The sequence below is a fragment of the Balearica regulorum genome, chromosome 1, assembly GCF_011004875.1.
Source record: "Balearica regulorum gibbericeps isolate bBalReg1 chromosome 1, bBalReg1.pri, whole genome shotgun sequence".
NCBI classification, from domain to species: Eukaryota; Metazoa; Chordata; class Aves; order Gruiformes; family Gruidae; genus Balearica; species Balearica regulorum.
In genome coordinates, this window is record NC_046184.1 from 17311263 (window position 1) to 17339210 (window position 27948).

The window sequence follows — 27948 nt, forward strand, 5'->3', positions numbered from 1 at the left end:
CTCAAAGAGAGCAAAAATTGTACTTGACATCTCTGTTGTTCTTAAGTCAGCTCATGTTTAGCAGGTTTTTGGAGGTCTGGGTGCAGCAGTGTGCTCACCAAGGTCTGCCATGGACAAGACACCATCCAACTTACCTGCAGGCAGCTGAAAATGGCAAAGAGATAGTGAAATGTCATAACGTCACTGTTCACAGCCATCAGCCCCAGCAGCCACGTGGCACTGATGAGCAGCAAGAGCAGGAACGCCGTTCGCAGCACAGAGCTGTAAAGCAAACACAGACGGGCATTTGCAGTGCGACAGGACACAAGAGAACAGCCCAACTTCTCTGCCCGGGCAGTGCCACGTGCCCAATGATTTGCCGACTGGAAAAGACCTTTGGGAAAACTAGGGCAGTGTTCACCAGCTCCCAGTTCCCAACTCTCTCACTGCAGTACTCAGTGACTTAGCATGTTCAGGTAAAAAAAAAGGTGTTTTAAAGTTCATTTCCAAGGTTTTCTTCAAACTAGGCTGTTTGCCAAGCCCATGCTGTTCAGCCTTGTTGACTCTGAGAAAGAGACCTGGGCGGTAAATGGCCACGTCCGTCCCATTTCTGTTTGTTGAGCTCACTCCTACATTCCTTCTCAACATTACAGCCCAAGGTTTTGGATCGAGGGCACTCAGGGGAATATTTGTTTGATTAAAAACACTATTTCCATAGGTGCTTTCAAAAGATGGTCACAATTCTAGTGGCAAAAGTTTTGTATTATGAGTATAATAGCTGCCATTAAGTAGCAATTATATCCCATTTGTTTAGGGAGATTTAAAAAAGAAACTTAAAAAAAATACCTAACAGCCAGGGCTGAATAAATAGCTAGAAGAAGCCTTTTGAAATCTCATACAGCTTCCTATTTGAAAAAAAAACCTCAACAGGGGCTGTCTTGCCACTAGCTAATCACATTTCAGTTCACAGGTAAATTCTGAGCTTTGGGCAAAATAGATGTTAATGGGAACAGACTGCCACAGCAGCCTGGGAAGGCGGCAGGTTGCAGCTTGCGAGGCTTTCTGCTCGTCCCACGGGAAGCAGAATAGAGGGAGGCTGGCCCTCAGCATGGGAACCTCAATGGGTCTCTGCCATGACATGGCCGGTCACCCAGGCATTTGTGAGGAGGGACCTTGCTGAGCCATGGGCGAGCACGGGGAGAGCCAGAACTATGTCTACCAGGGCATGGCACAAATGGAGGTGAAGTGACAGCGTAGGAGGGAGTATGATGACAGATCTGGAAGGACTGTAATGATTCCACCTGGAGACCAGACCTTTCCCTCTCCTCTCCCTTCTCCTGCCTACACTTGGTGGTAGTGCAGAGCACCATGGTGGAGCTTTTACAGAGCCTCCAAGGGAACCCCAGGAGGAGGTGCTGGTGAAGCAGCTCCAATTGCCTCTACAAACGCTGACTGTCTCCTCCAAATATGTTATTTATTTCCCATCCCAACACTTGCTTTTAGGCAATTCTGTCCCTTTATGATTCCTGGCCAGAATTTTTTCTACAGGTTTCTGAACCCAAACTTACATGACTCCAGTTTTTTCAAATGAACGTTGCCTTCGTCTGCACGATGCTTTCATTGCCAGTATAAAGATGACAGTGTTTATCTGAAAGGGAAATTGAAATAACAGCATGGATTCATTCTATAAAGTTGTTAGGGGTCAGTTTTCAATGACAATGCAATTTTTATCCTAAAATGATGTGCCAAGAATACTTTTCCTTCAATTTACATGTCTCAAAGTTCCACGATTCATCTCCTTTCAAGCCAACATAGTCAAGAACACCCTGGGAATTTATCTGGATCAAACTCAGTAAGACGGCCCCATGCAAAGAAGCTTGAGCGAAACACAGAAACTCAGGAATGGCTGTCCTTGTCCAGCCTAGAGTCCACTCAGCCCAGCATCTTGTTTCAGCTGGGCAAAAGCAAAATATAGTAACAGAGCAAGTATTTAGCAATAACTCTGCTGAACACTCCTCCAGCTTCCACTGGTTTCCAGAGCTGGGATGTACTAGGTGGGGTAGTGTGTTTGTACTTAATCATTCATTGTGAATATTGATGCTGGGAATTTGTCCAGTTACTTTCTGAAACCATGCAGAGGTTTACCACCGCCATCATCTTGTTTCTGTGAGTTTCTAACTTAACTCCCTGTGGAGTGATGATGTAGCTCGTCCTGTTCTGAATCTGCCACTTCCTACTACTAATTGTGTTGGAAAAGACACTGAATGCTTGGCTCCATGGTCATATTCCCCAGGCCACCATGCTATTTACAAGCTTCTCCCTATCCCCTTCTCCGCAGCTGTCTCTTCTCTAGGCTGAAGGCTCCTAGTCCACTCAGCTGCTCCTCCAGCGAGGGCTGTCCCATGTCTCTGATGACTCGTGACCCCAATTTACACCACTTCCAGGTCTACTTCATACTTTTTGAGATGAGGAGGAGACCAGACTTGGTATTAAAGACACAGTCACACCATGGATATGTATCTTCTGGTGCTCTGTTACTGAGGGATGTTTTAAGGGAGAAGTTAAACACCAGCCAATTCTTTTAAATTCCTGAAATTGGAATTATTTAATATTCCTTTAGGACTTCTGGATGAAGGGACTCGTTATGGCTCATTTTGTTGATTTGTTTTATAAGCCCACTGACCAACACTTCAAACATGGAACAAAACGAATGGGAAAAAATAAATAGGTTTCTGGTCATACAGCCATTGCTCTACAAGCGATCTTCGCACTGGCAAGCGGCACTCTGATTTCCAGGAGCTTAGCTCATGTCTCACGTCTTGCAAAAGACGCAAGCTCGAGTATATCAGCTTCAAATGTAAAGAATAAATTTGCTTCACATCATGACTACTGGTTGACAAAACATAAAAGAAAAGGTGGCAGTAAGGAAGAGACAGCTCAGGATGCCAACTCCACCATACTTACAACTACAACAATTACGATGGGCCCAGCGAAACTCCAGATCAGGGTGTCGTGAACAGACAACCAGCAGAAATCAGGGTTCCCATAGCCTTGTGGATCCAGACCAACAGCGAGCCCTGGGTCACAAAATGGATAGAAAATACATCAGAAAGGTGCTGCTGAGATCTTCTACATAGCCAGGCACATTTTCAAATCACTATCTGACAAACAAAATGATAATGGCAAATTGTGTTCAATAGGACAGTCTGGGCAGTCGAAATCAAGGTAAATACTGAAATGAAACTTTTGTCAATCAAAATCTTTACAATGGTCACTCCATATCAAATGATACTATGAGTTTTGCCTACCAGAACAACGTTCAGCTGCATAAAACCAACAATAAATGCAGGTCTCAAATTAATTTTGTTTCAGCACAGTTTTATAGTCATACTCACACAGTATGATGAAGCCTTGAGGGTGAGTGACACGTTGAGGAATTTCAATAAGCCTATGCAGCAGAATGACATGAATCATAACTGAGGAAATGTCTATACTACAAAAAAAGTGCGTTCTTAACTGCTGTGAGCTTGCTGTCACTAAAATAACACCAGAACCTGGGAACTCATGGGAGTTAACTGCTTCAGCTCAGGTGGGATTCATTTTGAGCTGCCATCCCAGGTACCTCACCTTGCTTTCAGTGCTGTTTGAAATGGAGTTTGCTAATGCCCCCAAGGCAATTGAGTTAAGAACACACCTTTTATTGTTTTAGTTTTCAAAGCCTGGATTATTCCAAGAGAGTCTCTGAGTAAAGCCTCCACCTGCTGATTTACTGTGCCGTCTGATTTGGTGACCTACACCTTGCCCATATGGCGACGGACTGGGATTGCTGCCTTTGACCTGCAAAATACTGCAGAGGTCTTCCTTCTTCAAGCCACAGAAATTGATCCCTGCAAGGCCTATGGCCAATGGCATATGGTAAATGGCTGCGGCATGTCATCCGCGCGTCGGGAGCACCTATTGCGTTGAGCGTCTGTCCTGACTCAAGCAGGCAGCCAAAGTTGACGGCAGTGCTGTTCTCCACAAGGAGTATTCATGTGCATTAATAACAATCTTTTTTTTTTTTTTCAAATTGAAGCCCATGTGCTTTGATGAAAAGACATCGAAAAAGGGAGAGGTAGCTGCGTTTCACTCTCACTGCTGAAAGCTGGCCCACAGCCAATATTCGCATCTGGTACAAGCCTACGGTCTATGAAAATTAAACTGGCTATTTGGCAAAGCAGTGGATATTGGATCTGCTTTCTCTGAAGTGTGGAATGAGATAGGACTGGTCTCCCTCCCTGCTCCCATTGGCCCTTCGACCACCCCTTTCAGCAGTTACCGTCCAGAAAGAATTAGCCATAAATGATTAAGGGACCATAAAGTATTTTATACAGATGTCATTCTATAGACACAGCCTGTTTCCCAGGACTTGATTTTCCCATTAGTGGAACTTAAACTACATTTTGACCAAACATCTGGCTCTAAAAGTAACTGGCAGACAGCAACATTTTTTCACTCTCAAAATCCTACCCTAAAGTTCTCCATTAAACAAATGGGGCAAATTGCAGTCTTCAGGTACGCAGTTCAAATATGTCAACAATATGTGAAATAACCCTTTACCCAAAGGCAGAATTAAGCCAATGCAATGTAATATAGAGAATCACATCAATCAAGAGGCACATCAATTAAATGCTGCAGCCTGGTCAACCTGAGCAGATTAAGCATGTGGGCTGCATGATAGCTCACCGATGCTGGCAGAAACCAGGGCTGGTCCTATGGCTGAGCTGAGTGTCCTGTGGGGACCAGCACCCATCCCAGGAGCGTGTCAAGAGCACGCCATGGGGAGGCGCTGCCGGAGGGGCACGTTTTGAACCTTCCGAGCTCCTGTGGGCTCAGCAGCTGCGTGTGACTCAGGCAACTGCGGGTCAGTCTCAGGTCTCTCCTGAGTCATCGCCTCACTCACTATTCACAGCAAATAGCAGATTTGGACAGTGCCATTTCTGGGGGATATTGGGTTTAGGGCTATGTAAGAACCTGTTTCAACATAAGCACTGCAGTCTCCATGGCAAAGCAGTTACAGCACACATATGCCAACTGGTTAGCGTGTCACCACGAACACATGCAGAACTAGAGGGGTCTTGTTGGGTGCCAAATAAAATCCCTCTCCTAGATGGATCAAACCACATTTTAAAATGAGCAAGCCTAAAGCAAATTTAAAACGTTCCAGTATCGCTCCCCGTGGAGGAATATTCCAGATCCACACTCTTTTGATGGCTGTAAGCCTTCTCCCAACTTCCATCCTACTTTTATTCATGGCAATTTGCTTTTCTGTGCTGTGATTAAATGTGGTTCTTCCCTGCTGGAGTGTTTCCTATATAAACGTTTTGCTAAGTTTCTTCCCCCCACTAAAGGTGAAGGTTCCCTTCTGCAAGTAGCCTGGTCCCATCACAGATGCCTTAGGACCACTAAGTCTCAGCTTGAAATGAATGTCACTTTGAGCATGGAAAATAGAAGAAAGAAATAAACAAACCGGAGTAAAGTTGCTGCCACTGCAGGTTCATTTTTTTTTAATGATAGCTATGATAAAGATGAAATGGGCTAGATATTTATCTTTCAAACAAAACAGAAAAGTCCTCTGGATGTCCAAGACTAAAATCCGTTCCCGTATCTAGACTTTTCCACTATTAAGAAACATCCTTCTCTCATAAAGCAATTTAAAAGAAATTACATGCAAGATCATGTTATGAAGTTGGAATATTTTTTTACTGTTTAGATATTAAAGTTTAAAATTTATAAAAGAAGCTTATTTAAAATATGTACAGTAACAAAGTTTTCCAGGGGCAAGAAATCCCACATTGTGCTATTTATGATGAAATAATTTTCTCTTCAGATGATTTCTAAACCTGGAAGGGCACACTAAAGGCTTAGTTTTCATTATCCTTCGCTTCACAAAATCCTCTGACTTGCTGAGTAATAAGGATCTGACTTTTCATTTCAATGAACTGCAAATACAGTAGATTACAACCTGGAACTGTAACTCATAGTTTTAAAAGTGCAAAATAGTTCCGTATCACAGACAACAATATCTAAGTAGAAAAATGTAAAAATGGTGTACTTGTAATATTTAGATTGCATAATGCTGCTGTTGAGAAGGTCTGAATGAATTTAAAATTCAGGAGAGAAACTAAACATGAAACAGAAAATCCTTCTGACAAAATTCTTCTAAAGAGTTATGTCTTCTGAAATGCATTTTTTTTACTGCTGTTTAATGATACTTCTTTTCTATCAGAAATTATGCTGCCAACTATCTGATGGCACTTAAACATTCCTAAATATATTGCAGTAGTCCTGTATGTAGTGATAGAAGTTACACAGGTCTGAAATGTTTTAGAAGTTCAAGGATGATTTCTGTTTAAAATGTCAGGTATGTCTAGAGTGGCAGAGCCTTCTAGGCTATACCTTCCACTGTGTTCTGGATAAACTGATAGAAGCAGAAATTATTTATGCAGAAGGTGACAAGGAAAAAACTTACCAGCTCTCCAGAATGAAAGCTAACCTGTACTAATCTACATTGTGTTTCTGTATTACACTTTGTTAAGTCACATAGAAAAAATCCCCATGTGTTTTTTAAATTCTAACTTGTTCCACAGTGTTTTTCCAAGTGTATATGAGTGATAGCTATTTGTTTGATCTGAGAGACATTTAAACCTCTGCCATTGCTGACAGTATGTTGCTATCTGTAAAAATAAAAATAATTGGATAAAAGTAAACTGTCTGCCTATGATCTGATTTCCCATATGGCAACAGATACATGCTGAAATAGTTGAACCAAAAAACCCCGCTCCAACTGTTCTGCGAAGCGCACTTCCCGAGGAGCTGTCTGCCTGAATTAACGTAGCACCATGTGCTTAGGGTAGCACTGGAAATGTCTGATTGCAAAAATAGGCCTGGTGAGGACGGAGATGGATGTGCTCCTGTAGATCACCCTGGAACAGTTTAAAAGATTACTGCCTCCAGCTTTTCATTACTTTTCTTTAACTGGAAGTTATTGCCTTTGTATCTGAAATGAAGTAAAAGGCTGCTTGAGTATTCCCAGCTCATTCCCATGCCAAGTAAAATAGAACTGCTGAAATCCCCTTCAGGGAGCATTTACTGGTAGTCAAGGGTAGGCAACGGGAACGTCCAGTGAAGAGCAGCAAAGCCCTCTGGGCAGCGTTGCTGCTGAAGCCACTGCAGCCACCTCCCTGAGAAACCAACCATGTTTCCATATCCCAAGGTGCAGCACAGGGAAGGAAAAGTTCTGAAGGCTGCAGGCAAAATAATTGTTAAAAATACTGTTATTCTCAAGCAATGTTATCAAGTCCTGTTTTAATCTAGGTGCAATTACATTTACGTTATTGTAAAACCCGCAGTATCACTTCAACTGGGGCAACAGACGTTTGGTACACAGATCTGCCAAATTCAGGCTGACTTCTGCAAGACATGATTTGGTGTTGCCCTCCTTCACGAAAACCCTGAAGTGACAGCAGTAGTTGAGTGTACCCACAGCTGTCTTGGCTGGGATAACTTTCCTGAATCCGGCCAGTGAAGATGGCAGGGAAGGGAAACGAAGCTGTTTTGGGGTGGTTGAGTGTACCTGTTATGATGGCAGGAATGCCCCAGCCAACGACGTAGTAGAACCGCATGTGCCCAAAGTTGATGTTCCTCACTTCAGTCAGCATCCGGTAGATGTGGAGCTGCTCCACGAACATCCATGCAAAGGTGCTCATGTAGAAATAATGCAGGAGGATGGCAATCACGGTACACACAAACTGCAGAAGGAAAAGGTCAGGGAAATTAGAGTTGCTCTTCTGAATCACAACCTAGTGAGTCACCAGCTCCCCCATGCACCTAAAGGCAACTGTAATAAAAAGGTTTTGGCAGAACAAATATACTGCCATTAATTAAGTTTTTAGAGTTTCAGAAAAGCTGTTTGTATTATGAAAACTTTTTTTTTTTTTTAAAATTATGTGGCCTGTTCCGAGTCTGGTTCAGCTTTACCCTGTCAACCCAACATGCTTTTGGTCACTGCCCTTGCCCTCCCTATTCTGTGGTTAATTGCTCTGTGCTTATTTGCTGCACAGGTGAGGATTTTGGCTATTCTGACCGAATTCCTTCTGCTCGCACGAGGGCCAGGGCTGGCAGAGCTCCTGACGCTTTTCTTGGTGCGGAGCAGGAGGTGGGGATGCTCCTACAGAGGCTGCAGACCCTCTGCCCTGCCTTGTGTGTGAGTCTTGTCTGCACAATGGCACTACACTGAATTCAGCCACAGTGTGTTTAACTGCATCAGCTAAACCAGTCTCACCACAAAGCCAACTGCTCCTGAGAACAGCCACCTTCAGCCCTGCGCTGACGTAATGTCTCCCATTTCCACATCAAGGGCCATCCTATAGGTTTTTCTGCTACTTCATTCTTTCCAGAGAGAGAGATCACTCTTCACAGAAGTGTGCTGTCTTGGTACAGTTTTGTTTTGTTTGAAAGTAGACAATGTCTTGTGCCTGACATTAGTAGTACAAATAAACTCTTCTTGTGTTTGGCAGAGGTGGAGGAGAGGTGCAAGACAGATCTTAGGCCTTCAGTTTAGGACCAGTCCCTGAGAAAGTCCTTCCTGCTCTGAAAACTTCACTTCTGGGGACTGAAATCCACAAAGCTTTAGCCAAAGAAAAGTGAACGTGCTGAACATGAACAAGAGATGATCTATAGATCTTAACCAAAGAAATTCAGCCTTTCTTTGAGGAAGGTTCACTGATGAACCCTGCAGACCTTGCACATCTATACTTCAAGAAGTCATGGAGGATGCCTGGCTGTTATCACTGGACTAAAATGATGCATCCAGAAGTAATCACCACCTACTCTGCAGATCAATCTTTTACCTAACGTGAAAATCAGAGTATTTGACTACAAAGTGGGAGAGTGACTTCTAGGCTCTACCTGGCTTGAGCAGGGGGTTAATCCCCTTCTCATCCACTGCAGAAAACCACCCTAACCACCAGGCTGTAGGACATTCTGGGTCCAGAAATGGTTGGCTCTACCCTCCTCTTGAGGCTGTGCTACTTGCAGTCAGGCACAGAAGTCATGAGGACAAACAGAAAGCGGGTTAGTGGTGGCCAGGTAGTTCACATCTTTGGCTAAGAACAAGGCAATCTGGAGCTTCTAGTCCCAGGTTTGGATTTGGTTTTCATCCTATGACAGCAGCACAAAGTGGACCACTCAGCTCTGCCAGGTTGAGAGCAGCAAAAATGAAGGACCTGCTGAAACCAAAGAGACTAGGTCCTTAGTGTGACTTGGAGTAACAGCTATAGTGGGCAAACTGGTAGTTGGAAGTCATCTTTGTGACCAAATGGCCACCTTGAAACCTTTGACCTTCATGGCCATGCATTTTGGTAATATCTGCTAACCAGCTTTCTCTCCCAACTTAAAAGTTTGATGGGTGAAAACAGGAATGACCACAAGTATCCGACACCTGAATTGAAATCTCGCAGTTAATCTTCTTTCAGAAGCACAGGATGTTGCTAAGGATCAGTTGATAAGCTTGAATTAAGAGCACTTTGTGTAACCGTTCAATTTTTGTCTCAAAATGTTTTATATTGTGTTTTGAATCCTTTTGTTCCCGTGCAGCACTGCCTCTGCTTTCAGATTTTGGCATGACTTTTTAGTGTTTTTCACGGTATAATGCTTAGAAACGTATGTTTCCCTGTTTAACTTTGCTGACCGAAGGAATCACACAGACACCGCCAACCTTCTGGATTCACTTACTGCATCAGCTTTACTATAAGACCAAGTGTTACTGAAAATGTAGCTCACCAAATAAAAGACCTTTCTTCCCTCTATGTATGCAGGGCTTTTTTTTGTTCCTACTGGCACATGCATATGAGTAGCCTGCTGCCCTGAACATTACCTTTTTCAGGTAAGAAAAAAGAAAGAAAATAAATCACTATCAATAGTCCAAAGAAAGATTAAAACCTCACCCAGAAATGTGACTGTTAATTTACAGAAAACCATAAAAGCCAGGCTGGGTGCCAAGCAGTGCAGCATTATTTGTGCTCCAGCATTCTTTCTGTCTTTATGTTCATCAGTGCATGACTTGTTAGACAACTCTCATTCCATACAGACAGATGAATAATTGTCTCAAGCAGACATGGCTTACAGCCCTCCTAACTTCTCAAATTGACTGGGTAGGCTGTAAGGAGCGGCTTTCTGCTGTATGAAATATATTCTGGAACTTAAATGTCTTTGCAAGCGGGTTAAAGGTTTGAGGTGTTTCATTGAGTCCTGGTAACAGCACAGGACATGATCACACCATGAGCCTCAAAGCATGAAAATGAGAAGCAGCAAAAGAGAACAATCTCACCATGTATGACCATTAGTATTTGTGGTACTGCTGTAGTGAACTGTTTTACTACTCTTATAGACCTCTGCTTGGTGCTTCATGATACTAGGAGAGGAATCTGGAAATAAGGAGCCATCATTTACAGCATAATTTTTGGTAAGAACCTGCAGGGATGTGGGCTTGGCTCCTTGCTCCTCAGTATTCATGTTGGAGAACTGAAAGAGTATAAACTTCCTGCTAGTGAAATGCAGTGAAAAATGAGTGGTGTGCTCAAGAAAGCATGGGAGAGATCAAGCTACACAGAGTGCTGTGGATCAATTGGCAAGGTGAGTTCATTTGGGCAAAGTTATTTTAATATGCAAACTCATATATTATGAAACAAAGACAATATGGGTCACACTTGTTGTGAGACCACATCTCAGAGGGCAGGTCACTGCAGAAGACCTCACCGTAGCATCAGGTAACTGGAATTCCTGGTGCAGGGGAACATCGGAATATGGGACTGGAAGCAACACTATCAGCTGGAAAGCTTTGTCTAGTTTAGCATTCACAATTTTCCAAAAGGTAAAGTGGGGGAAGAAAGCCCAGAAAAAGGCAACAGAATAACCTGAATGTTAGAAATTGAACAATTTAAGTAGCTTAATTTTATTTAGTTTTCCAAAAGAAATACTATTGAACAGAGGCTTCCTAAGAAAACAATTTTTATATGAGAGGTCTCTCAAATTTACTAGGAAAAGGTCTTGACAGCAACCAGTTACTGGAAGTTGAAATTAGCCAAAATTCGACTGTGTTTAACTGGAATGAGACTACGACGCCTTACACTAACAGAGGTAAGGGACCCTGCCATCACACCAAATCTCTAAGTCAAGGTCAGATACTTTCTAAAATGCATGTTATAGCTCAAATAGATATCAGAATCCAGGGTGACACTGTAGGCTTAAGCTATATAGTAAGTGAGGCTACGTGGTCAGGCACAATGGTGTTGTTACCAGAACGGTGATGATATCCATTATACGTAGACATTTTCTCCCATTCCTGCTGCTTGGACAATGGAATCCATTAATTTTTTTTTGGTGTGTGTATTCATCTCAAGATTGTACTTCCCTCTCAAAGTTTAGATTGAAACATGTACAGTAAAGGATTTCTAGAATATAAATTTTCTTCAGAGTGTTCAGATAATTCCTACACTAACATTTTGAATATTCTTCATCTGTTAAGGACATAGGTTTTATTGTATGTCATCTCCCATCTGTCTACTGACTGGTAAAAGTGACTGTGAAGCTTGGCAGTGTTGGAACCCTTGCCTGCTTGTCTCCTACCTGACTGCGTGGTAACCATGACTTTTGAGAAGGGTGCTACTAAGAATTAGCAGCAATACTACATATAATGCTACATAGTTAAGATAGCAATGATAGCAATGTAGGTACAGAACATACACACTTCGTGTGTGGTATATATCTTATATTCAGTCCATTCATAGCTCACGTTCCTTGACATGCACAATGCTGGAGGTGCCTGCACTGAACTTTGGCAACAGATGTGATGGGCTGAAGCCAACAATCACTGTGGCTGGAAGGCACAAAGCAAAGCGGCAGGTTTCCTATTGATTCTTGGATGTAGCAAGCTGTCCCATGCCTGGCAAGTGCTTTCTCCAGAATGGCCATGGTGGGTGTGCAACATGCATATTAGCACCTGCACAGCAACATGTAGTTGACAACCTACCAGTCAACACCAGGAGCTGTTTGGGCTTGTGAGGTACCTGCTGCAGGAGAAACTGGAGAGACTCCTACTGAACAGACAAAGCAAGACAGAAAACATACTGATGGAAAGTAAGGAAGAAATCAGTATTCAGGGTTCAGTTCCTGGGATAAGCCTTCAACAGGGCTTGTCTGAAAATAACATACAGTCCTATCTCCTTGCATTGCTATTAATCATGTAAAACACATAAGAATATATTAAAAGTCTGATGTTTTTCAAATGACTGTTGCGGCCAAGTAAAATTAAAAAAGAAGAGAAACAGATGGGAGCAGGTAAAAGTCGCAGTATGAACCCCCTGATTCAAAGCTTGACAGCTCTAGCAATAAGCACAGAGTAACTCTTACCGGGTTTTCAGTCTGGTTGATTCCAATAAGAAAGACAAGCTCAGAGAAGAAAAGGGCAGCCACCAGGTTTTTGTGGATACTGTGCAAGTTGGAACGTAGCGTGCGGATCAGGACCAGCAGTATGAAGGTGATCAGCAAAGCCACCAATGAGATGGATATAGTCGTGTAAGTGACGATCTTCAGAGGAAGCACCTCCCCATTCTGTGGAAAGACAGACTGATAAGACCTCTGGGAGTTTTTCATTCCCTTTCCTCAAATCAAATCTATTACTTGGAAAGTCCATGTTTTCATTACTACTGAGTCAACGTACAGATTTGCTTTAGGACCAACAGGAGTGGATGATGCCACCTCTTAACGTTACTCAACATGTCAAGTGTGTTCAGGCAGTACCCAGAGGGAGCAGACAGTTAAGCAAGAATCCTGGTGAATCTGATGCTGGACTGCCCCTCTTGACGCTATCCTGAGGTGCTGAAAAACCTGTGGTCTTTATGTCGTTGTCCCTGCTACTGTAATTCTAAAAGGACCTAGTATCAAGGGATGCCACAACTACCATGTGTCTGCCACCCTTGTCTCACTCCCTTCTCTGCACTGCTCTCTGCAGAACAGTCTGGCGCAGTTCTGCACTGCCAGCTACGCCGTGTACTGACCAGGTCAGAAGCTCCCTTCAGCAGTCCCAACGGTGGGCGCTGTCAGGCACGGGGCAACATGCTCCTGACACACTGCAACATGGGATCGATCTGCTGATGAATTTCTGAGTCACATTCAAAGCTCAAGCTCAAGCTCTGAATCAAAGCTCTTGAAAACCAAAGCCCTTGAAAATCATCACCCACCTCTCGTTTCGAAATGTCCATCAGGACAGCAAAGCTGGTTATATGGTTGCACTGGCAAGCAATATGGCTCTGGTTTCTGGAAAACAGCTCACATCCTCTGGAGGACCAGGCACCTGTCCCGCCAATCCTGTGGAGGAAAAAAGGCATTTCTGAGAGCTGTCCTCTGATCTTCCCTCGTCTCCTGCTGCTATTGCTCTCCGGGGCAGCTCTTGCTCTGCAACCAGAGAAGACTGTAAAGTACCAAGACAGCAATATTTATAGCTGTCACCTGCCTGAAAGAGTATCATCAACTTCAAAAAGCCTTCAGTCGAAGTAGTTTCTGATATGACAGCTGGCTTTGCTGGCCAAATTTTGTGGTTTTATCACAATCTGTTTTGAGTTTAAAAATAAAAAAATTTGCTTTTGGGTCAGTGACCACACAAGCAATATGGGGAAGTGATTGCACAGAGCAAACTGGCCGTAACAAAGGTGAAAAATGCCAAACCCACGAAGAGATAAATGTTTTTGAGTCATCTCTATTTTCCTAGATCTAGACACTGCTTGTAGAGCTCTTATATGAAATATGCTTCAGCAGTAATATGATTTCGTTACAGTGTTCCTATAAAATGTACACAAGAAAAGGTTAAAACCAGTAAACAATATTTCATATCAGTAGATGTCTTGTATTAACTTTGGGGAGGAACTTCTCCCTTAAAAATTCTTCCCTGTGCAGCCTTAACTCCAGAAATTTTTAACTTCAGAAATTATTTTGTATCAATATTAATTATTCTTTTCTGAAGTTAACGAGTAATAAAAATAGTCTTGTAGTTACTGAAAGAGTTTTTAATTAGATATGACAGGACATCTTTTTTCATTCTGCAATAAAATATTTGTTAAACAGTTTTAATATCACTCTCTCTTGAAAAGTACTCACTTTTTTAAAAACTCTTTCATTACATGCAGATTAAAAGCTGCTTTTTAACTGTGGCTGTAGGAAGACGTAACACAGACAACAATGCCATTGAAGTTGCCAGCAAATAGCTAATAGATGAATCACTTTAGAGCTAATGAGTTATTCAAGCACATACAATGTTTAAAAATTTATGAAAAAGGACTTGCCATTCCCTCATAGTTGGCAGAATCATCTGTACATAGCAGTAATTACACTACTTTACATGCAGGGCAATAGAGTCATTTATTATTGCTAACATAAGAGATTTCTGTTGCCTCTTCGATTCTTTCAATGATATAATCTCCCAAAGATTTTGACTAGGAGGCAAACATTTCCTAGGTTAGTTTGCTCTTTTATTTCCAGCACAGGATATTGTCTTTTAATGGATTTTTCCATAGGTTTACTAGAGTGTTTGGATCATTAGGAAATGAGTAACAGCTACTCCTTTTACCGTGGGCAGACAACATCATCCTCTCACTATATACCTGGTTTTATAGTTGAAGACTGCATTATACATGTAATAGTTACAATATTGTGAAATTGTAACACACAGAGCGTGTAGTTACCTCTCAACATATTCTCTTTTGTTTCATCCACACTGTTGAAATATCTCCAACAGGGCTGTGCTGTTTCCACATTGCCATAAACCCGACAAAGCACTTAGGAGCATATACACTCCTTAACACTTTTCACATTTTCAAGAAAAATGTCTGTATCTTTACGGAATACAAAAGACTTAAACAAGCCGTTTTCAGAATATTTCATCCTTTCCCCTGACACTTCCTTCCTACAGAGTCAAATACTCCCTGCTTATGTTCTGCTTATGTATTAGGAATGCTTCCTAACAACCAGAAGAGGTCTAAGGTCCCAAAGAAGGCATTTCCTCTCCCTCCAATTTTTCACTAACAAACACGAATGAAAGCAAATCCACAATAGTCGATGGAAGGAAATGTAAGTTGCTTCTCATCAGTGTAACTGTCTTGGAGTTGACTTTTGATTCAAAAATATGAGATTCGAAACTTTATAACCTCTACTCATATAATTTCACCTGCAAAACCTCAGTCCTCCTTTTTACCAAGATGAGGACTTGGTTTTGTAATTTTTTGCACTAGCCCTGCCTGAAGCATCAAGGATGGGTGCCTGCTTGCCATGTACTCTGTCCATAGTCACTGGAGTGTAACAAGATGCAGCCCATGTGCCTTGGGCAATGAGAATCCTGATTTAGGGACCTCAGACAAGCCACGAGTTCAGGCACTGGAGTCGGACTATGCCTGTCCAGATATATATCTGTGAGCCAAAAGCATGAGCAAATAAAGGAAATTGTGAGATTTATTATTGCTGGGTGAAAATGAACCCTGCAGAAAGACATGATGGCACTGTGTTTGTTAGAAACCACATGCTAATTCTTTATTTGAGGAGCTATGATGATTATTTTCATTTTTCTCAGGTTGGTGGGAAGTTACTACATGGCTCTATTCCACCAGGAATCAGTTGCCAGTTGAATAAACTGAGAAAAAAGGGTTTTCCTCCAGAATTATTTTCCTGGGCCAAACTTCTCTGCTACTGAGACAGTCGCCAGGCTCAGCCCTAAAGCAAGCAGGATACATACGTGATGGAGTGATTCCAGAAGACACAGACAGGCTTCGTTCTCTCCTCCGTTTCCAGCATGGAGTACTCCACTATGATGGGCTTATCCACTAGATTAGGAGGAAGCTCCTCGTCACTGTGAAGGGCTGTGCTCACTACAGGTGTGTTAATAATAGGGCGATTTGGCAATCTGCAGAAGGAGAAAAATTGCACAGTGATGTAAACCTTAAAATGCAAACCACTGATTTGGTAGGTTCTGCAAATAAAAGATTTCCAGTCGCTTCCATTCAGAAAGCGAAGCAGATGCACCATCAGCCTTCCACACAGCCATGTTTCCAAAAGTTGCTGGCACTACTGCTGTGGTTATTCTCCCACAGTGTACCAGAGGAAGACAAGAGACAGTACTGCAGTGACAACTGCAGCACAAATGACATTTGGTCACTATAAAAGCAGCTCTGCCTCCCCCGCACACTCAGAGCAAGCAGAAGGGGTCTGCACAATTCACAAACAGGTTTGAAGTTTACCTCAAGCTCCTTCGATCAGGATCATAGTTTTCAGGCAGGAGGTGTCCCAGGGATCGGTATATAATGACCACAGCAACAGTATGACGTGTTGAGTCATCTGGGTGTCGCTTCTTTCTCTTTGCAAAAGCACTCTCAGGGCTTAGTGTATTACTGTTCACCTTAGAGGATAATTTTTGATTTGAAGGCTTCATTGTAGGCACTGCTACGGAATTAACACAAAATATTAAATTATTTGCATACAGCTTTGGAGCTACCATTTAAACTGGTAATTTTGCTTTGCAAAGATACAGAGATGTTACTGTTGTTATAACTCTAGGCTTACAGCACTGAGCATGCTCGTAATGTTATATTTGATATTCTTAACAAAAATTTTCGCACATTTCTTAGTTATATAGCTGATAATCAAATAACCATTGATCCATGAATAACCATTTAAACTAGCTAGAAAATAATGCATTTCTAAGCTAGAAGATCAATGAGTATATAAATACTCTGTGCATGATTTAAGGAGAACATTAAAACAACACACATGCTATTAAATTGCATGTACCTCTAGATATGGTAAAACTAGCGTTATGAATACACCAACTGGTGACATGGGATTCCTCCCTGCTAATTCTGGCATATAATGATCTTTCAGTTTTGGCAGTATCTCTTAAAATTCACATTCCCTTTTTTTCTTACAGAAAAAGACACAAGTCATACAAGCAGATGCCCTGTTTATGAGGAAAAAGTCATGAAGTTGTATTAGCTTATTAATTATTATGTGTTGTTTTCACAAGTGTTACTATTTCCCCATTCAGAGGATATTCAGCCATGGTACATGTATAATTATTGCACTTTGAGTTACCCTCTCTCTCTTCCCTTGCCCAAGGTAACTTCTGGTTCCTCTCAGCAATCCTGGGATACTTCAGAGACACCGGGAAGCAGATACTTCCCCACATATTCTCCCTCATCATCCATCTCCCTGCACAGCTCAAGACTTTTTCTTTGCTGTCTAGTTCTGAGAACATGGCTCTGCTTTCAGATTTGGATTCTCCACCTCTCACACCACCTCCCTCCATCTCTGCAGGGACCAGGGGAAGGTGGCTGTGGGGCTGCAGGCTCCGGGCGGCCACCCTGTCCCATCCCGGTGGGAACGGAGGCAGAGCATTTCTCCCGCATTGACAGGGGCCACGAGCGAGACCTGACAGACAGGTACAGCCAGTTACGCAGCCCCCCATGCTCTCATCGCTGCCGGCAGGCAAAATGCCTCAGAAGTATGCACAGCTGCTCCATCCCTAAATAATATTTGCTTGTGTAGACGGTCGCCCCGCTCTCACCCTAGTACCACTCTGCTTCACGAGGATTAATCACACTCCTTGGGAGCTAGTCAAAATTGCCCTCCGAATGGCAGCAGAAGGGTTTTACCTTTCCTGTCTGAAGGTCTGAACAAAGTATCAGGGAAGACAACAGATGACTCCAGATCTTTTGGATATTCTTCTTTAATCTCATGAAATCGTGGTATTCTAGCTCCCGTGAAATTCGATTTGTCAAAGAGGTCAACGGCAATAACTGGGGGAAAAAAAGTTTCTCATAAAATTAACTTCAATGCTTTCAAATATGATATTGTGACAAAATGAAACATGACTGAAAGCTAAAATATCTGCACAACGCAGAGAAGACATTTAAACCCCAAAATACAAAGTCAAATGTAATTTCTCTCAATTAATACCTTAAATGACAACTAAAAGCTTACATGTCAGCATTATGTTACATTTATCAAATTATAAATTTATTTTGCAGTGGAAAGGAATTCACAAGACAGTATCTCATGCTAGGAAAACACTACTGCAAATACTGGAAATACAGATAAATGGCGTGTTCCAATTTCAGACTTGCTTCTTGGAGGGAAGGCTAAATCTGCTGCTTCAGAAATATACTACTTCTACATCTGTTCAATTGCAAAGTCAGCAATTGAAGAGAAAATAGAGAAAATAACCTGGATTTTACCTGGGACTACTCCTTAGTCCTCCAGTTCTCCTTCCTCTACACTAGCAGTTCGTCTCGGGCTCACCTCATCAGCTCTGCCTGTTGTCTAACTGCCAAAATATTTAAAAGCAGCTGAGTTGGCTTGAACTTTCCCATTTAAGAGAAGTCATTGAGTGCCAATATAGATGTTCTAATAAAAGTGAGAAGCTGGAAGTCCTGGGGGTAACCCTACACCGAAAGCTGTGATTCACTGCAAGTTTCTATATGAAGAAATATCCAAGTTAAGATCTGCAAATTCCCATTCCTTTCCTAGTCTCTAAATAACTCCCAGATGAGCATTAGGAAACTCCATTAACACCATGTTCACCTGGAAAAACTGTTCAAAAGAAAACAGACCCCTTTCAGGCCAGGGTTGCCTCATCCCTCCCAAACTCACGCCTTTTTACTCAGGAAGAGGTGGTTGAAAAAAAAATCAAGATTTACAACGTGCAAGAAATGCTGGCTTTTGTTTTCATCTCAGTTCAGTTTGGTTAAACTGCTAAGCATACTTCTTCTGAGTGTGAAGATAACAATATTTTGATTGTGATAGTCCTGAATCAAAAGGAAATGTTTCAGTTTTGGCTTATTAAACAGAAATCAAAGTATTTCAGTTGGCTTAGTTCAACAATGATCCATCCCCCCTGGAGTTGATGCAGGACTTTATAAACTTTGTAGCTTGACTGTCTTGTGCCTTTGCTTTTTATGCCCCTGTGACTGGACATGAAGCATTCTCAGGACAAGGTTTGCAGGCAAAGGTAAATTCACTTATACCAATGGATGTAGTTGGGAAAATAAAACAAGCTTTTGGGCATATAAACCCTTCTTCAGGTCTGAAATAAAAGCAGCAGTTTGAAAAGTTCAGGCTGATGGTAATTTAGACCAACTCTGAAAGAAAAAACAGATAGCAATGCTGCTTGTGGGGGACCTCTGAAGGTCACCCAACTCAGGACTATCACCCGATCACCTCAGACTGTTGGTACCTGGGGAGAAAATGAAATACAGAGGGCAGGGGAGAAAATGGGGAAAGAGGCCGACCAGGCTGTGGTTGCTGTGATTCACTTGCACATGTACTGCAGGGACATCTGTGAAGTACAACACAGTCGTGCAAGTGCAGGAGCTGCTATTTGCTTGTCAGAGGAGGTGGTTGCTGCGATAGGTGGGGAAGGTGTCGTGGTACATCTGATGTTTCCTTCTCAGTTTAGACCCCTTCTGGATATTTTGGACCTCAAGGATGTTGCTCTGATGATGGGTTTTGGAAGGATGGGAGGGTGTTTGAAGGCTTGGGTGGGCAATTCTGAGAAAATAACTTTCAGCATGGGAATTTCTATAGAAGATGATTTTCTGGATAGGTTCCAGGCTAGGAAGGCATGGCATCCCCTGACATCCAGAGGGACCCTGACAGGCTGGAGAGGACTTGGGGTGTTGGTGGGTAAGAAGATCAACATGACCCAGAAATGTGCGCTTGTAGCCCAGAAAGCCAACTGTGTCCTGGGCTGCATCAAAACCAGCGTGACCAGCAGGTCAAGGAAGTGATCCTGCGCCTCTGCTCTTATGAGACCCCGCCTGGAGTACTGCGTCCCGCTCTGGGGGACATGGAGCTGTTGGAGTGAGTCCAGAGGAGAGCCACAAAGATGATCAGAGGGCTGGAGCACCTCTCCTATGAGGACAGGCTGAGAGAGTTGGGCTTGTTCAGCCTGGAGAAGAGAAGGCTCTGTGGAGACCTTAGAGCAGCCTTCAAGGGCTTCAAGGGGCCTACAAGAAAGCTGGAGTGGGACTGTTTACAAGGGCATGGAGTGACAGGACAAGGGGGCTTAAGCTGAAGGAGGGTAGATTTAGATTAGAGAGAAGGAAGAAATTCTTCCCTGTGAGGGTGGTGAGGCACTGGAACAGGTTGCCCAGAGAGGTTGTGGATGCTCCAAACCTGGAGGTGTTGAAGGCCGGGTTGGATGGGGCTTTGGTCAACTTGGTCTAGTGGAGGGTGTCCCTGCCTGTAGCAAGGGGGTTGGAACTAGATGATTTTTAAGGTCCCTTCCACCCCCCTGCCCTTGTACGATTCTATGAAAATCAGAGGTATACAATCAACAGTAGGCTGTTTGGGGTTTTTTTGTACTGTAGTAATTCCTCAGGTAGTGGTGGCGTGATTCTTTCAAAAACTTGAAGTACTATGTTTAGCTATACTAGGTGGTCTCAAAAAGCATTACCTTTACTTACAAACTTTGTCCTTCCTACCATCTGCACACTACTGTGGCTGCAACAAAATGCCACACAGAGCAGTGGCACAGCCCAGAGGGACAACAGATCAGACATCTCTCAGGAGATCCCCCATGGCAACTGAGAGATATGGATCAAGGCTCAATCGACTTGAAATGAATGCATTGATTAGATTAGAAAATCCAAGTATGTTGTTTCTCAGTGAGTACTATTAAAACAAATAGCTAGCATCTCTATCCACCACATTTTTAAATTTCTAATACAAAATGGCAGTTTTCAACACAGATACTCACTCATGTTAGTGGCAACAATGACAAAAGGTCTCATGTAGGTTTTCTTCATGTTCTGGGCCACGTTGTTGAAATATTCCTCATAGTGCCTGAGCAGGTGAGCGGTGCCACCCTCTGTTCGCTGAATTTGCTCCCAGTGCTCCTTATTGCTGGGGTCTAGTAGAGCACTGCCGACTTTGATAATATTCTGAGAAACAAAGTACAAGTCTAAATTATGAAGCAAACGAAGCGCTGGGTTTCAAGTGAGGAATATTGAAAATGATTGGCATTACTGCCTCAGGTGAGCATATAATGAAATATTTTAATGCAGGCATGTTCTACTGCAGCCATAGGAAAATATGCACGCCTGTTACCCTGAGGTTTTTCAGTTACATAAAGCAAATCCCTCCAAACTTTTTATGAGCAAAGTAAGCCAAAATAGGAGGCTGTAAGAGAACTGCCTACTTTCTTTCCTCTTTATGACAGGAAACCTAGGAAGAAAATGCAGAAGAAAAAACTAAACATGTTTTCTTTGTCTCAGAGAGATGAGAGACAAGAAAAGCAGCAGAGTGAAGAACTCCCCAAAGAAATCAAAATAATGTGATATGTTAAAAATCAAAAGAAAGGCATAGATAGCAATATTGCTTTCTCTTTCATTTTGATTTTTTTTTTTTACTTTGTTGATTCCTGGATAACTAGGACAACTTGCATGGTGAAGAATGACAAGAGTGAATATTAACTTGCATATACAAGCTTGAAAATACATAAGAAAACATAGATCATTTTGTTCTCCCCATTTTTATGTTGCTTACAAATGGTGTTAAAAAGGAAGTTCTAGCTGAGGACCTGCCTGCTCTGCCTTTTTGTACAAGAATATGCAAAGGGACACTCAGGCTGAATGGAAGAAGACCCCAAAAGTGAGTGTTAACTGGCTTAAACGGGAAAGGTGCTAATAAGTTCTTAATCTTGGTGTACTATATTGTTGTGTCAAAACCCAATTCCTAACTACGGTAAAATTTGCATAAATGATGGTAGGAATTAATCACCTTAAGCTCTAAAATAGCCAAGGCAAATATTTAGGTTTCATTTAGAAGCAGACAGGGAAGATGCTATGTTCTCTAAGTATTGTCTGAGGTTGCAGGTGTGTATCTGAGATAAAAGAGGCTGCCAGTATGTCTACCTTTATCTAGAGTGAGAAGCACTACCTGGTTCCCTAGGAACACAGGAGACACATGCTGTACTTGGTACCAGGCCTCTTCAGTGTTTGCAAACATTATTTATGCTTTTCATTATCTATTTTTCAGGGTTCTACCTGACACTATGAAAAAAAATAAAATTCCTTCTCCCCTTGTGTTCCCTCAGGCTAGGATGCCACCTCCTTTTTCTCATGAGCTTTACTGATTAGTTTTCAAATTCCTGACCTATCCTAAAAATATTTAGGGAGTTCTTGAAAACATCATCTGTATGGGTTTCAGTGCCAAGTGCAGAGAATAATAAATTAAAGCAGAGGTTTCCAAACATTTTTTTTTTTTTTTGGCTTCTTATTTTTATTGTTACTTAACAAAACATGCTAAAAACCAAGCTCCTTCTCAAGATTTGAATGGGGCAATTCATACACTCCACAGCCTGCAGGTACAAGTTTGTCAGCACAGTGTCTCCTTACGAAAGGAAAAACTGAATCTCTTAAAATCTGATGCATTTAAAATGTTAAACGTTTCAGAAGTTCTTCGCTCTCTGTTGACTGTACAGCCCAAGACACCGAGGAATTTTCTCAGCCACACTTCTTCCAGCTCCCACCTCCCTGGTGCAGTTTGGCCTTGTACAGGGCCTCCAAGTTCACCCCAAAGTCTGCCTGAGCAGGCTGTTCCTCCTGGAGTACTGTGAGCAGTGAGCTGGGTGCAGCACACCTAATGGAGCAAGACCACCTTTGGCCAGTCTTGGCCCATGGAGGGTTGTTCCAGCATCCCTACACTGGTGACCAAGCTCTGAGCTCTGCTAGCACAGGTCCAGCAGGATATTTTAGCTTGGACTCTGCAATGTGCCATGGTTGGGATCTTGGAAATAGTATTGGCGAGTGCGGACAGCAGTACCCTGCAGCACACATGGCAATCAGGAGTGCTGTATGAGCCTGACGTGGGTCACCCAACCTTCACATTTTCAGACCACAGAAAACTCCCAACTTCCTCCACATCTCACATTTTTCCGCCACAACTATGTGTTTCCCCCAAACAGGGAGGGTGCTACAGCTTGTTCTCTAGACCTGGTCAGGTCTTTGGTAATAACTGGGTCTTTCATGAATGCTTTGACTAGCAGAAGCCCTCTGGCATGCATTTTTGTGTTTGCCTGCATCACTTGAAATATCAATACTGTATGGAGTGTCTTTCAATGATGTCCCAACTCTTTAACAAACATGACTCAAGTGTTTCCAAACTGACTTATCAGAAACCTTCAGAGTCAGTAACTGGCTCAGAGTTAGTTCACTGCACATTTAAATGAAAATTATCACAATAGGCAGGTTTTCCAACAAAATTGAATATGGTACACAAAGCTATTTTACCCAGGAATAACACATTGACTTGATTATTTTTTCATTTGGGGAATTTTGCTTTTGGTTGTTACTATGATGGTATTTATTATGTGTGCATACACAGATGTATAACTAACTTCCCATTCTAAATGGAGAAGACTGACTCAGTTGTGAAACATTAAGCAATTACATGATATTCACTCCACTATTGTCAAAGACAAATGTAATTAGCCATTAACATAAAACTTTTACGGGGAACTGTAAAGGCTCAGCACAGTATATAGTATCTCTCTTACTTCATTGAATTCCACATCCCTCGTGGCTGCCAAGTCAAACCCTTGCTGCTGGCTCTCATACTGGAGGACCCGAATCATCATCTGGTAAGCTGTCCTCACGTCGTTGCCATACAAGCTGTGTGTGTATTTGGTGGCATTCTGCAGCACTCTCACGATCCGTATGGTTTTGTCTCCATCCAATTTGGTGTCATTGTGGTGTAACTTCTCATTCTGAAACGGAGACAAGAAGGAAGAAAAAAACCCCAATGATGTATTTTTTTCCTTTATTCTAGTTACAAAGACAATCATCATTTAGGTATTTTTGGCACAAAGTAGTTGTTTGATCACAATGGTGTTTGTCTTGAGAAAGGGGGGACAGGACAGTTCAATGGAAAATGTAACTGAGAGCCAGAAAAGCACAAGGGCCCTGATGGGAAACAAGGGGGCTCAAGGACTCAGTCAAAAGATGGAGTGCAGGGAATCAAACTGGAGTCTGAACTGATGATCTTTTATAAAATAAAGGCAAAAATGAGAAAACACAGCTTACCATGATTTTTAGATCCACAAAAGTGTTGGTGGTGCAGTTGAAAAGCTCAGGAGGTAGCCAGCCCTTTTCAATGTTACAATGGCGAACTGCATTTCCTGAAGGAAACAAAGCATTAATGGTAAATAATGTTCTGAATTGTGCTGGGTAAATCTTCATAGATTTCAAATATCCTAGACTATCAGACTTCCTACATTTTCAAGTTTCTTAGAGCTACACACATATTTCACTTTCCAAACTGGAAAGATTCCTGTCCGAGTAAAGTTAAAGACTACTAATCTTCATGAATCATTTACCCCAGGCTTTAGAGAAAAGTTAGGCAAGCTTCAAGATCTGCCTAACTGCTTGCAGCCTCACTGCCCTAAAGTTCTCAAATGAATTCAGCAATTTATTTATATCAAATATAAGAAAGGCTGTGCACTTCCTGAATATTTCTGAAAGCATATCCCTGCTCAGATGTCTGTGCAATAGCCTATATAGGAAGACCTCCTGGATAAATGCTATCTTCATGTCAAAACATGCTAGCACCTTTGCACGCTGCACGCAGTAAACACTTCAGCCAATGTATATAATTGCCTTTTGCCACTTGCGAATGGTCTATGAGCAGCTTAGTGTTTAACTTAGCCTATTATTTTGTGCTATTTGTCAAATTATTTAAAAATGTGATTCTCAGCCGTGGATCCTTCACAGTGAATTGCAAGTTATCAAATTCAAAATTTACATTGTGCTAGTTAACTTGCACATAACACATTGCATGTGTCTAAGCCATTTAATTACTAATATCTAAATAAGAATGATAATTAATTGAACAATATCTAATTATATTATTTCTCTTCCATGATTAGGTGAAAACAATTAAGCCTCAAGTTCTTAGTCTGAATATTCACTGTTATAAAGTTTACTTTTTTTGAATGTTCTGTAAAATTCACTTGAAACTTGCAATTCCTATGGGTACCCTTGCCTGCTAGCTTATTTGCTAGAAGAAACACTGGGGTTGACCACAAGAACAGTACCGAAAACTTACTTTAATTCAACCTTATACTGTTTAATAATGTAAGTATTCTTCACCTAAAAGAAGAATAACCAAGTCTATCTCCTAAAATCCACAGAACAGGAGCTTGGTTGGCCATAAATTATCTGCACAGCTACAGGCAGTGACCTCCCTCCAGTAATGTTTGGGGAAGTCACATAACCATTCATAACTCATTGAGCCTGAGGAGTGCTCACAGCAGAGAGTTACCAGGCCCGCAAATGAGACAGAGTTTTCATTCCCACAGAACAGCCTTCAGAAAACATTGTGAACTGCCTTTTCAAAAATCTGAAAAATATTGTCAGAGGCATGCATGAAAAAGCAGGTTGTCATTTGCTTGCTGTACAAAACAACACAGCTCATGTGCTTTATAAAATGCATTTTTCAGCCATCTGACTTCGGGTTAGACTTATTGGATTGAGAGCCCTGAGGAGAAGGACTTGGGGGTGTTGGTGGATGGGAAGCTCAACATGAGCCGGCAGTGTGCACTTGCAGCCCAGAAAGCCAACTGTGTCCTGGGCTGCATCAAAACCAGCGTGACCAGCAGGTCGAGGGAGGTGATTCTGCCCCTCTACTCCACTCTGGTGAGACCCCACCTGGAGTACTGCGTCCTGCTCTGGGGGCCCCAGTACAAGAAGGACATGGAGCTGTTGGAGTGAGTCCAGAGGAGGGCCACAAAGATGATCAGAGGGCTGGAGCACCTCTCCTATGAGGACAGGCTGAGAGAGTTGGGCTTGTTCAGCCTGCAGAAAAGGCGGCTCTGGGGAGACCTTAGAGCAGCCTTCTAGTACCTAAAGGGGCCTACAAGAAAGCTGGAGTGGGACTGTTTACAAGGGCATGGAGTGACAGGACAAGGGGCCTTAAGCTGAAGGAGGGGAGATTTAGATTAAAGGAAGAAATTCTTCCCTGTGAGGGTGGTGAGGCACTGGAACAGGTTGCCCAGAGAGGCTGTGGATGCTCCAAACCTGGAGGTGTTCAAGACCAGGTTGGATGGGGCTTTGGTCAACTTGGTGTAGTGGAGGGTGTCCCTGCCCATGGCAGGGGGTTGGAACTAGATGATCTGTGAGGTCCCTTCCAACCCAAACCATTCTACGATTTTACGAAAAGATGTTGGGTGTAAAAATGAGAGTTCTGCTGTGACTCTTAGCTTTATTAGCCTGCAACGTTAGTAAAGCAATCATCACATAAATGATTTTCCTCATTTTATCTTTGCCCAGAGGAGCTGTATTGCTAAAGAACATGTACAAGTCATTAGAAACTAAAAGTTACATGTGTAAGAATTGCTTGATAAACTGAAAAAAGAAAATCGGACTGTGTGGAATTTCTGTTCTTTATATGTGTTTATCTGCTGCAATTTGTATTTCTTTATTGCTACTATTCTAAATGTATTTTAACAGTTCTTGAGTTTCAGGTAGCTAAACTTTTCTGCTTGTGATATGCATGAGCTATGCTGTAATCTCTAGACCCAATGAATTAATGCCATTCCCTACGTACACATTTTTTTTCTTTTTTTTTTCTTTTTTTTTTTCCCCCTCAAACAGGCATGTAGATAAAGTAGTTAATGTTTTACCCAAGGAACTTACCCACTGATCCCTTAGGACATGGTACAGCAGCTGGCTGGCCAAACTTGGTCTGTGGCCACCAAATACCAGCCTCGAAAGCTTTGGGACAGCCATTATAAATTACTGAAAGCAGAAAAAGAGATGATGAAATTTTTCTGACAAGATAAAAATCAAAACAAAGAGATATTTCAACCTGACTAAAGGACCTTCCCGTAATTCCCAAGCCCCATTAGGGTACGTGCCCTCTGCAGTGCCTTCCAAGCTGTAATCTATCAGCTGCTCCTTATCCAGCAGCACAGGCAGACAGGTACAGGCAGAGGAGAGTACACAATGATTATGGGGCTCTGGATTTTGGCTCTGACTATCTCTGTCTGCTCCTTTATTGTGGGAAGATGTTTCTCCTTCATTTCACCCACACACTGTGGCGAGATGGCTGCTGCAGCAGCTTTATGCTGATCACAGGAGGAGGGTGGGTGGGTGAGAGGAAAGGCAGGATGGGCAAGACAGGGAAGAAAGGCAGAGGGCACTAGGCTCAGCCTCTGTGGGCAGAAGGCGTGAGGGCTCTCGCCTGCCTCTTCAGCTGCAGCACAGCAATACAATGCTGCACTGGCAGATGAACTCAGGTTTCAAGCAAAATCAGGATTAGTGTTTTGCTTTCCCCCCCTAAGCTAGCTATATTTCCATTTGATGAAAATTAAAGAAATATGAGCTTTTTTCTTTTTCTCCAGCCCTTGGTGAGGCATACTGGCACAGACTTAGGAGGAGGGGTGCAGGTTTAGGCTGCTACAGCTCCCATTGCCTCTGCTGGAGCCACCTCTTTGGGCTCACATGCACCCCAGGATGTAGCTGCATGCCCACTGCCATGCACCCCCCCGCCTCCCCGCTGCCAGGGGCTCTGATGCTGCAGCTACAGCCTGGCTGATCAGCAGCGCTCACTGGACCGGAGGTACCTTCACAGCCCTTCACCGTAACTTCAGCAAACGGGTTGTCGCAGCGGTTGCACTGCCGTCCTATGACGCCAGGTTTGCAAGGGCACTGTCCCGTCTCCATGTCACAGGCGCGCGTGTGGGAGCCGGACGGGAAGCAGTCGCAGGGGTAGCAGGTGTCACTGCTCTGAGGCCTGTAGTAATTTGCCTAGAAAAACCAAAACAACAGACACAAGGTATTTCACTTAGATTCCATATTGCATTTCTGAAATCCTGCTCTAGCAGCATGTGCA

The 27948-nt window shown here is 42.6% G+C and overlaps 1 protein-coding gene across 8 annotated transcripts in view; it reads right to left on the reverse strand.

Moving 5' to 3' along the window:
• CELSR1 (cadherin EGF LAG seven-pass G-type receptor 1) overlaps positions 1 to 27948 on the reverse strand; it is a 178432-nt gene that overhangs the window by 7937 nt on the left and 142547 nt on the right. For 4 of the 8 annotated variants that reach the window (XM_075742235.1, XM_075742240.1, XM_075742226.1 and 1 more), the window contains exons 15-28: positions 27680 to 27863; positions 26751 to 26852; positions 24141 to 24235; positions 23615 to 23824; positions 20816 to 20999; positions 17712 to 17855; positions 16302 to 16503; positions 15800 to 15967; positions 13260 to 13473; positions 12430 to 12630; positions 7595 to 7769; positions 2944 to 3056; positions 1548 to 1627; positions 135 to 261 (exon numbers count right to left, since the gene is read on the reverse strand). In XM_075742235.1, coding sequence (XP_075598350.1) covers positions 135 to 261; positions 1548 to 1627; positions 2944 to 3056; positions 7595 to 7769; positions 12430 to 12630; positions 13260 to 13473; positions 15800 to 15967; positions 16302 to 16503; positions 17712 to 17855; positions 20816 to 20999; positions 23615 to 23824; positions 24141 to 24235; positions 26751 to 26852; positions 27680 to 27863 — 2199 coding nt within the window. The remainder of the gene's footprint in view (positions 1 to 134; positions 262 to 1547; positions 1628 to 2943; positions 3057 to 7594; positions 7770 to 12429; positions 12631 to 13259; positions 13474 to 15799; positions 15968 to 16301; positions 16504 to 17711; positions 17856 to 20815; positions 21000 to 23614; positions 23825 to 24140; positions 24236 to 26750; positions 26853 to 27679; positions 27864 to 27948) is intronic. The other 4 variants (XM_075742266.1, XM_075742249.1, XM_075742217.1 and 1 more) reach the window with 3 other exon arrangements.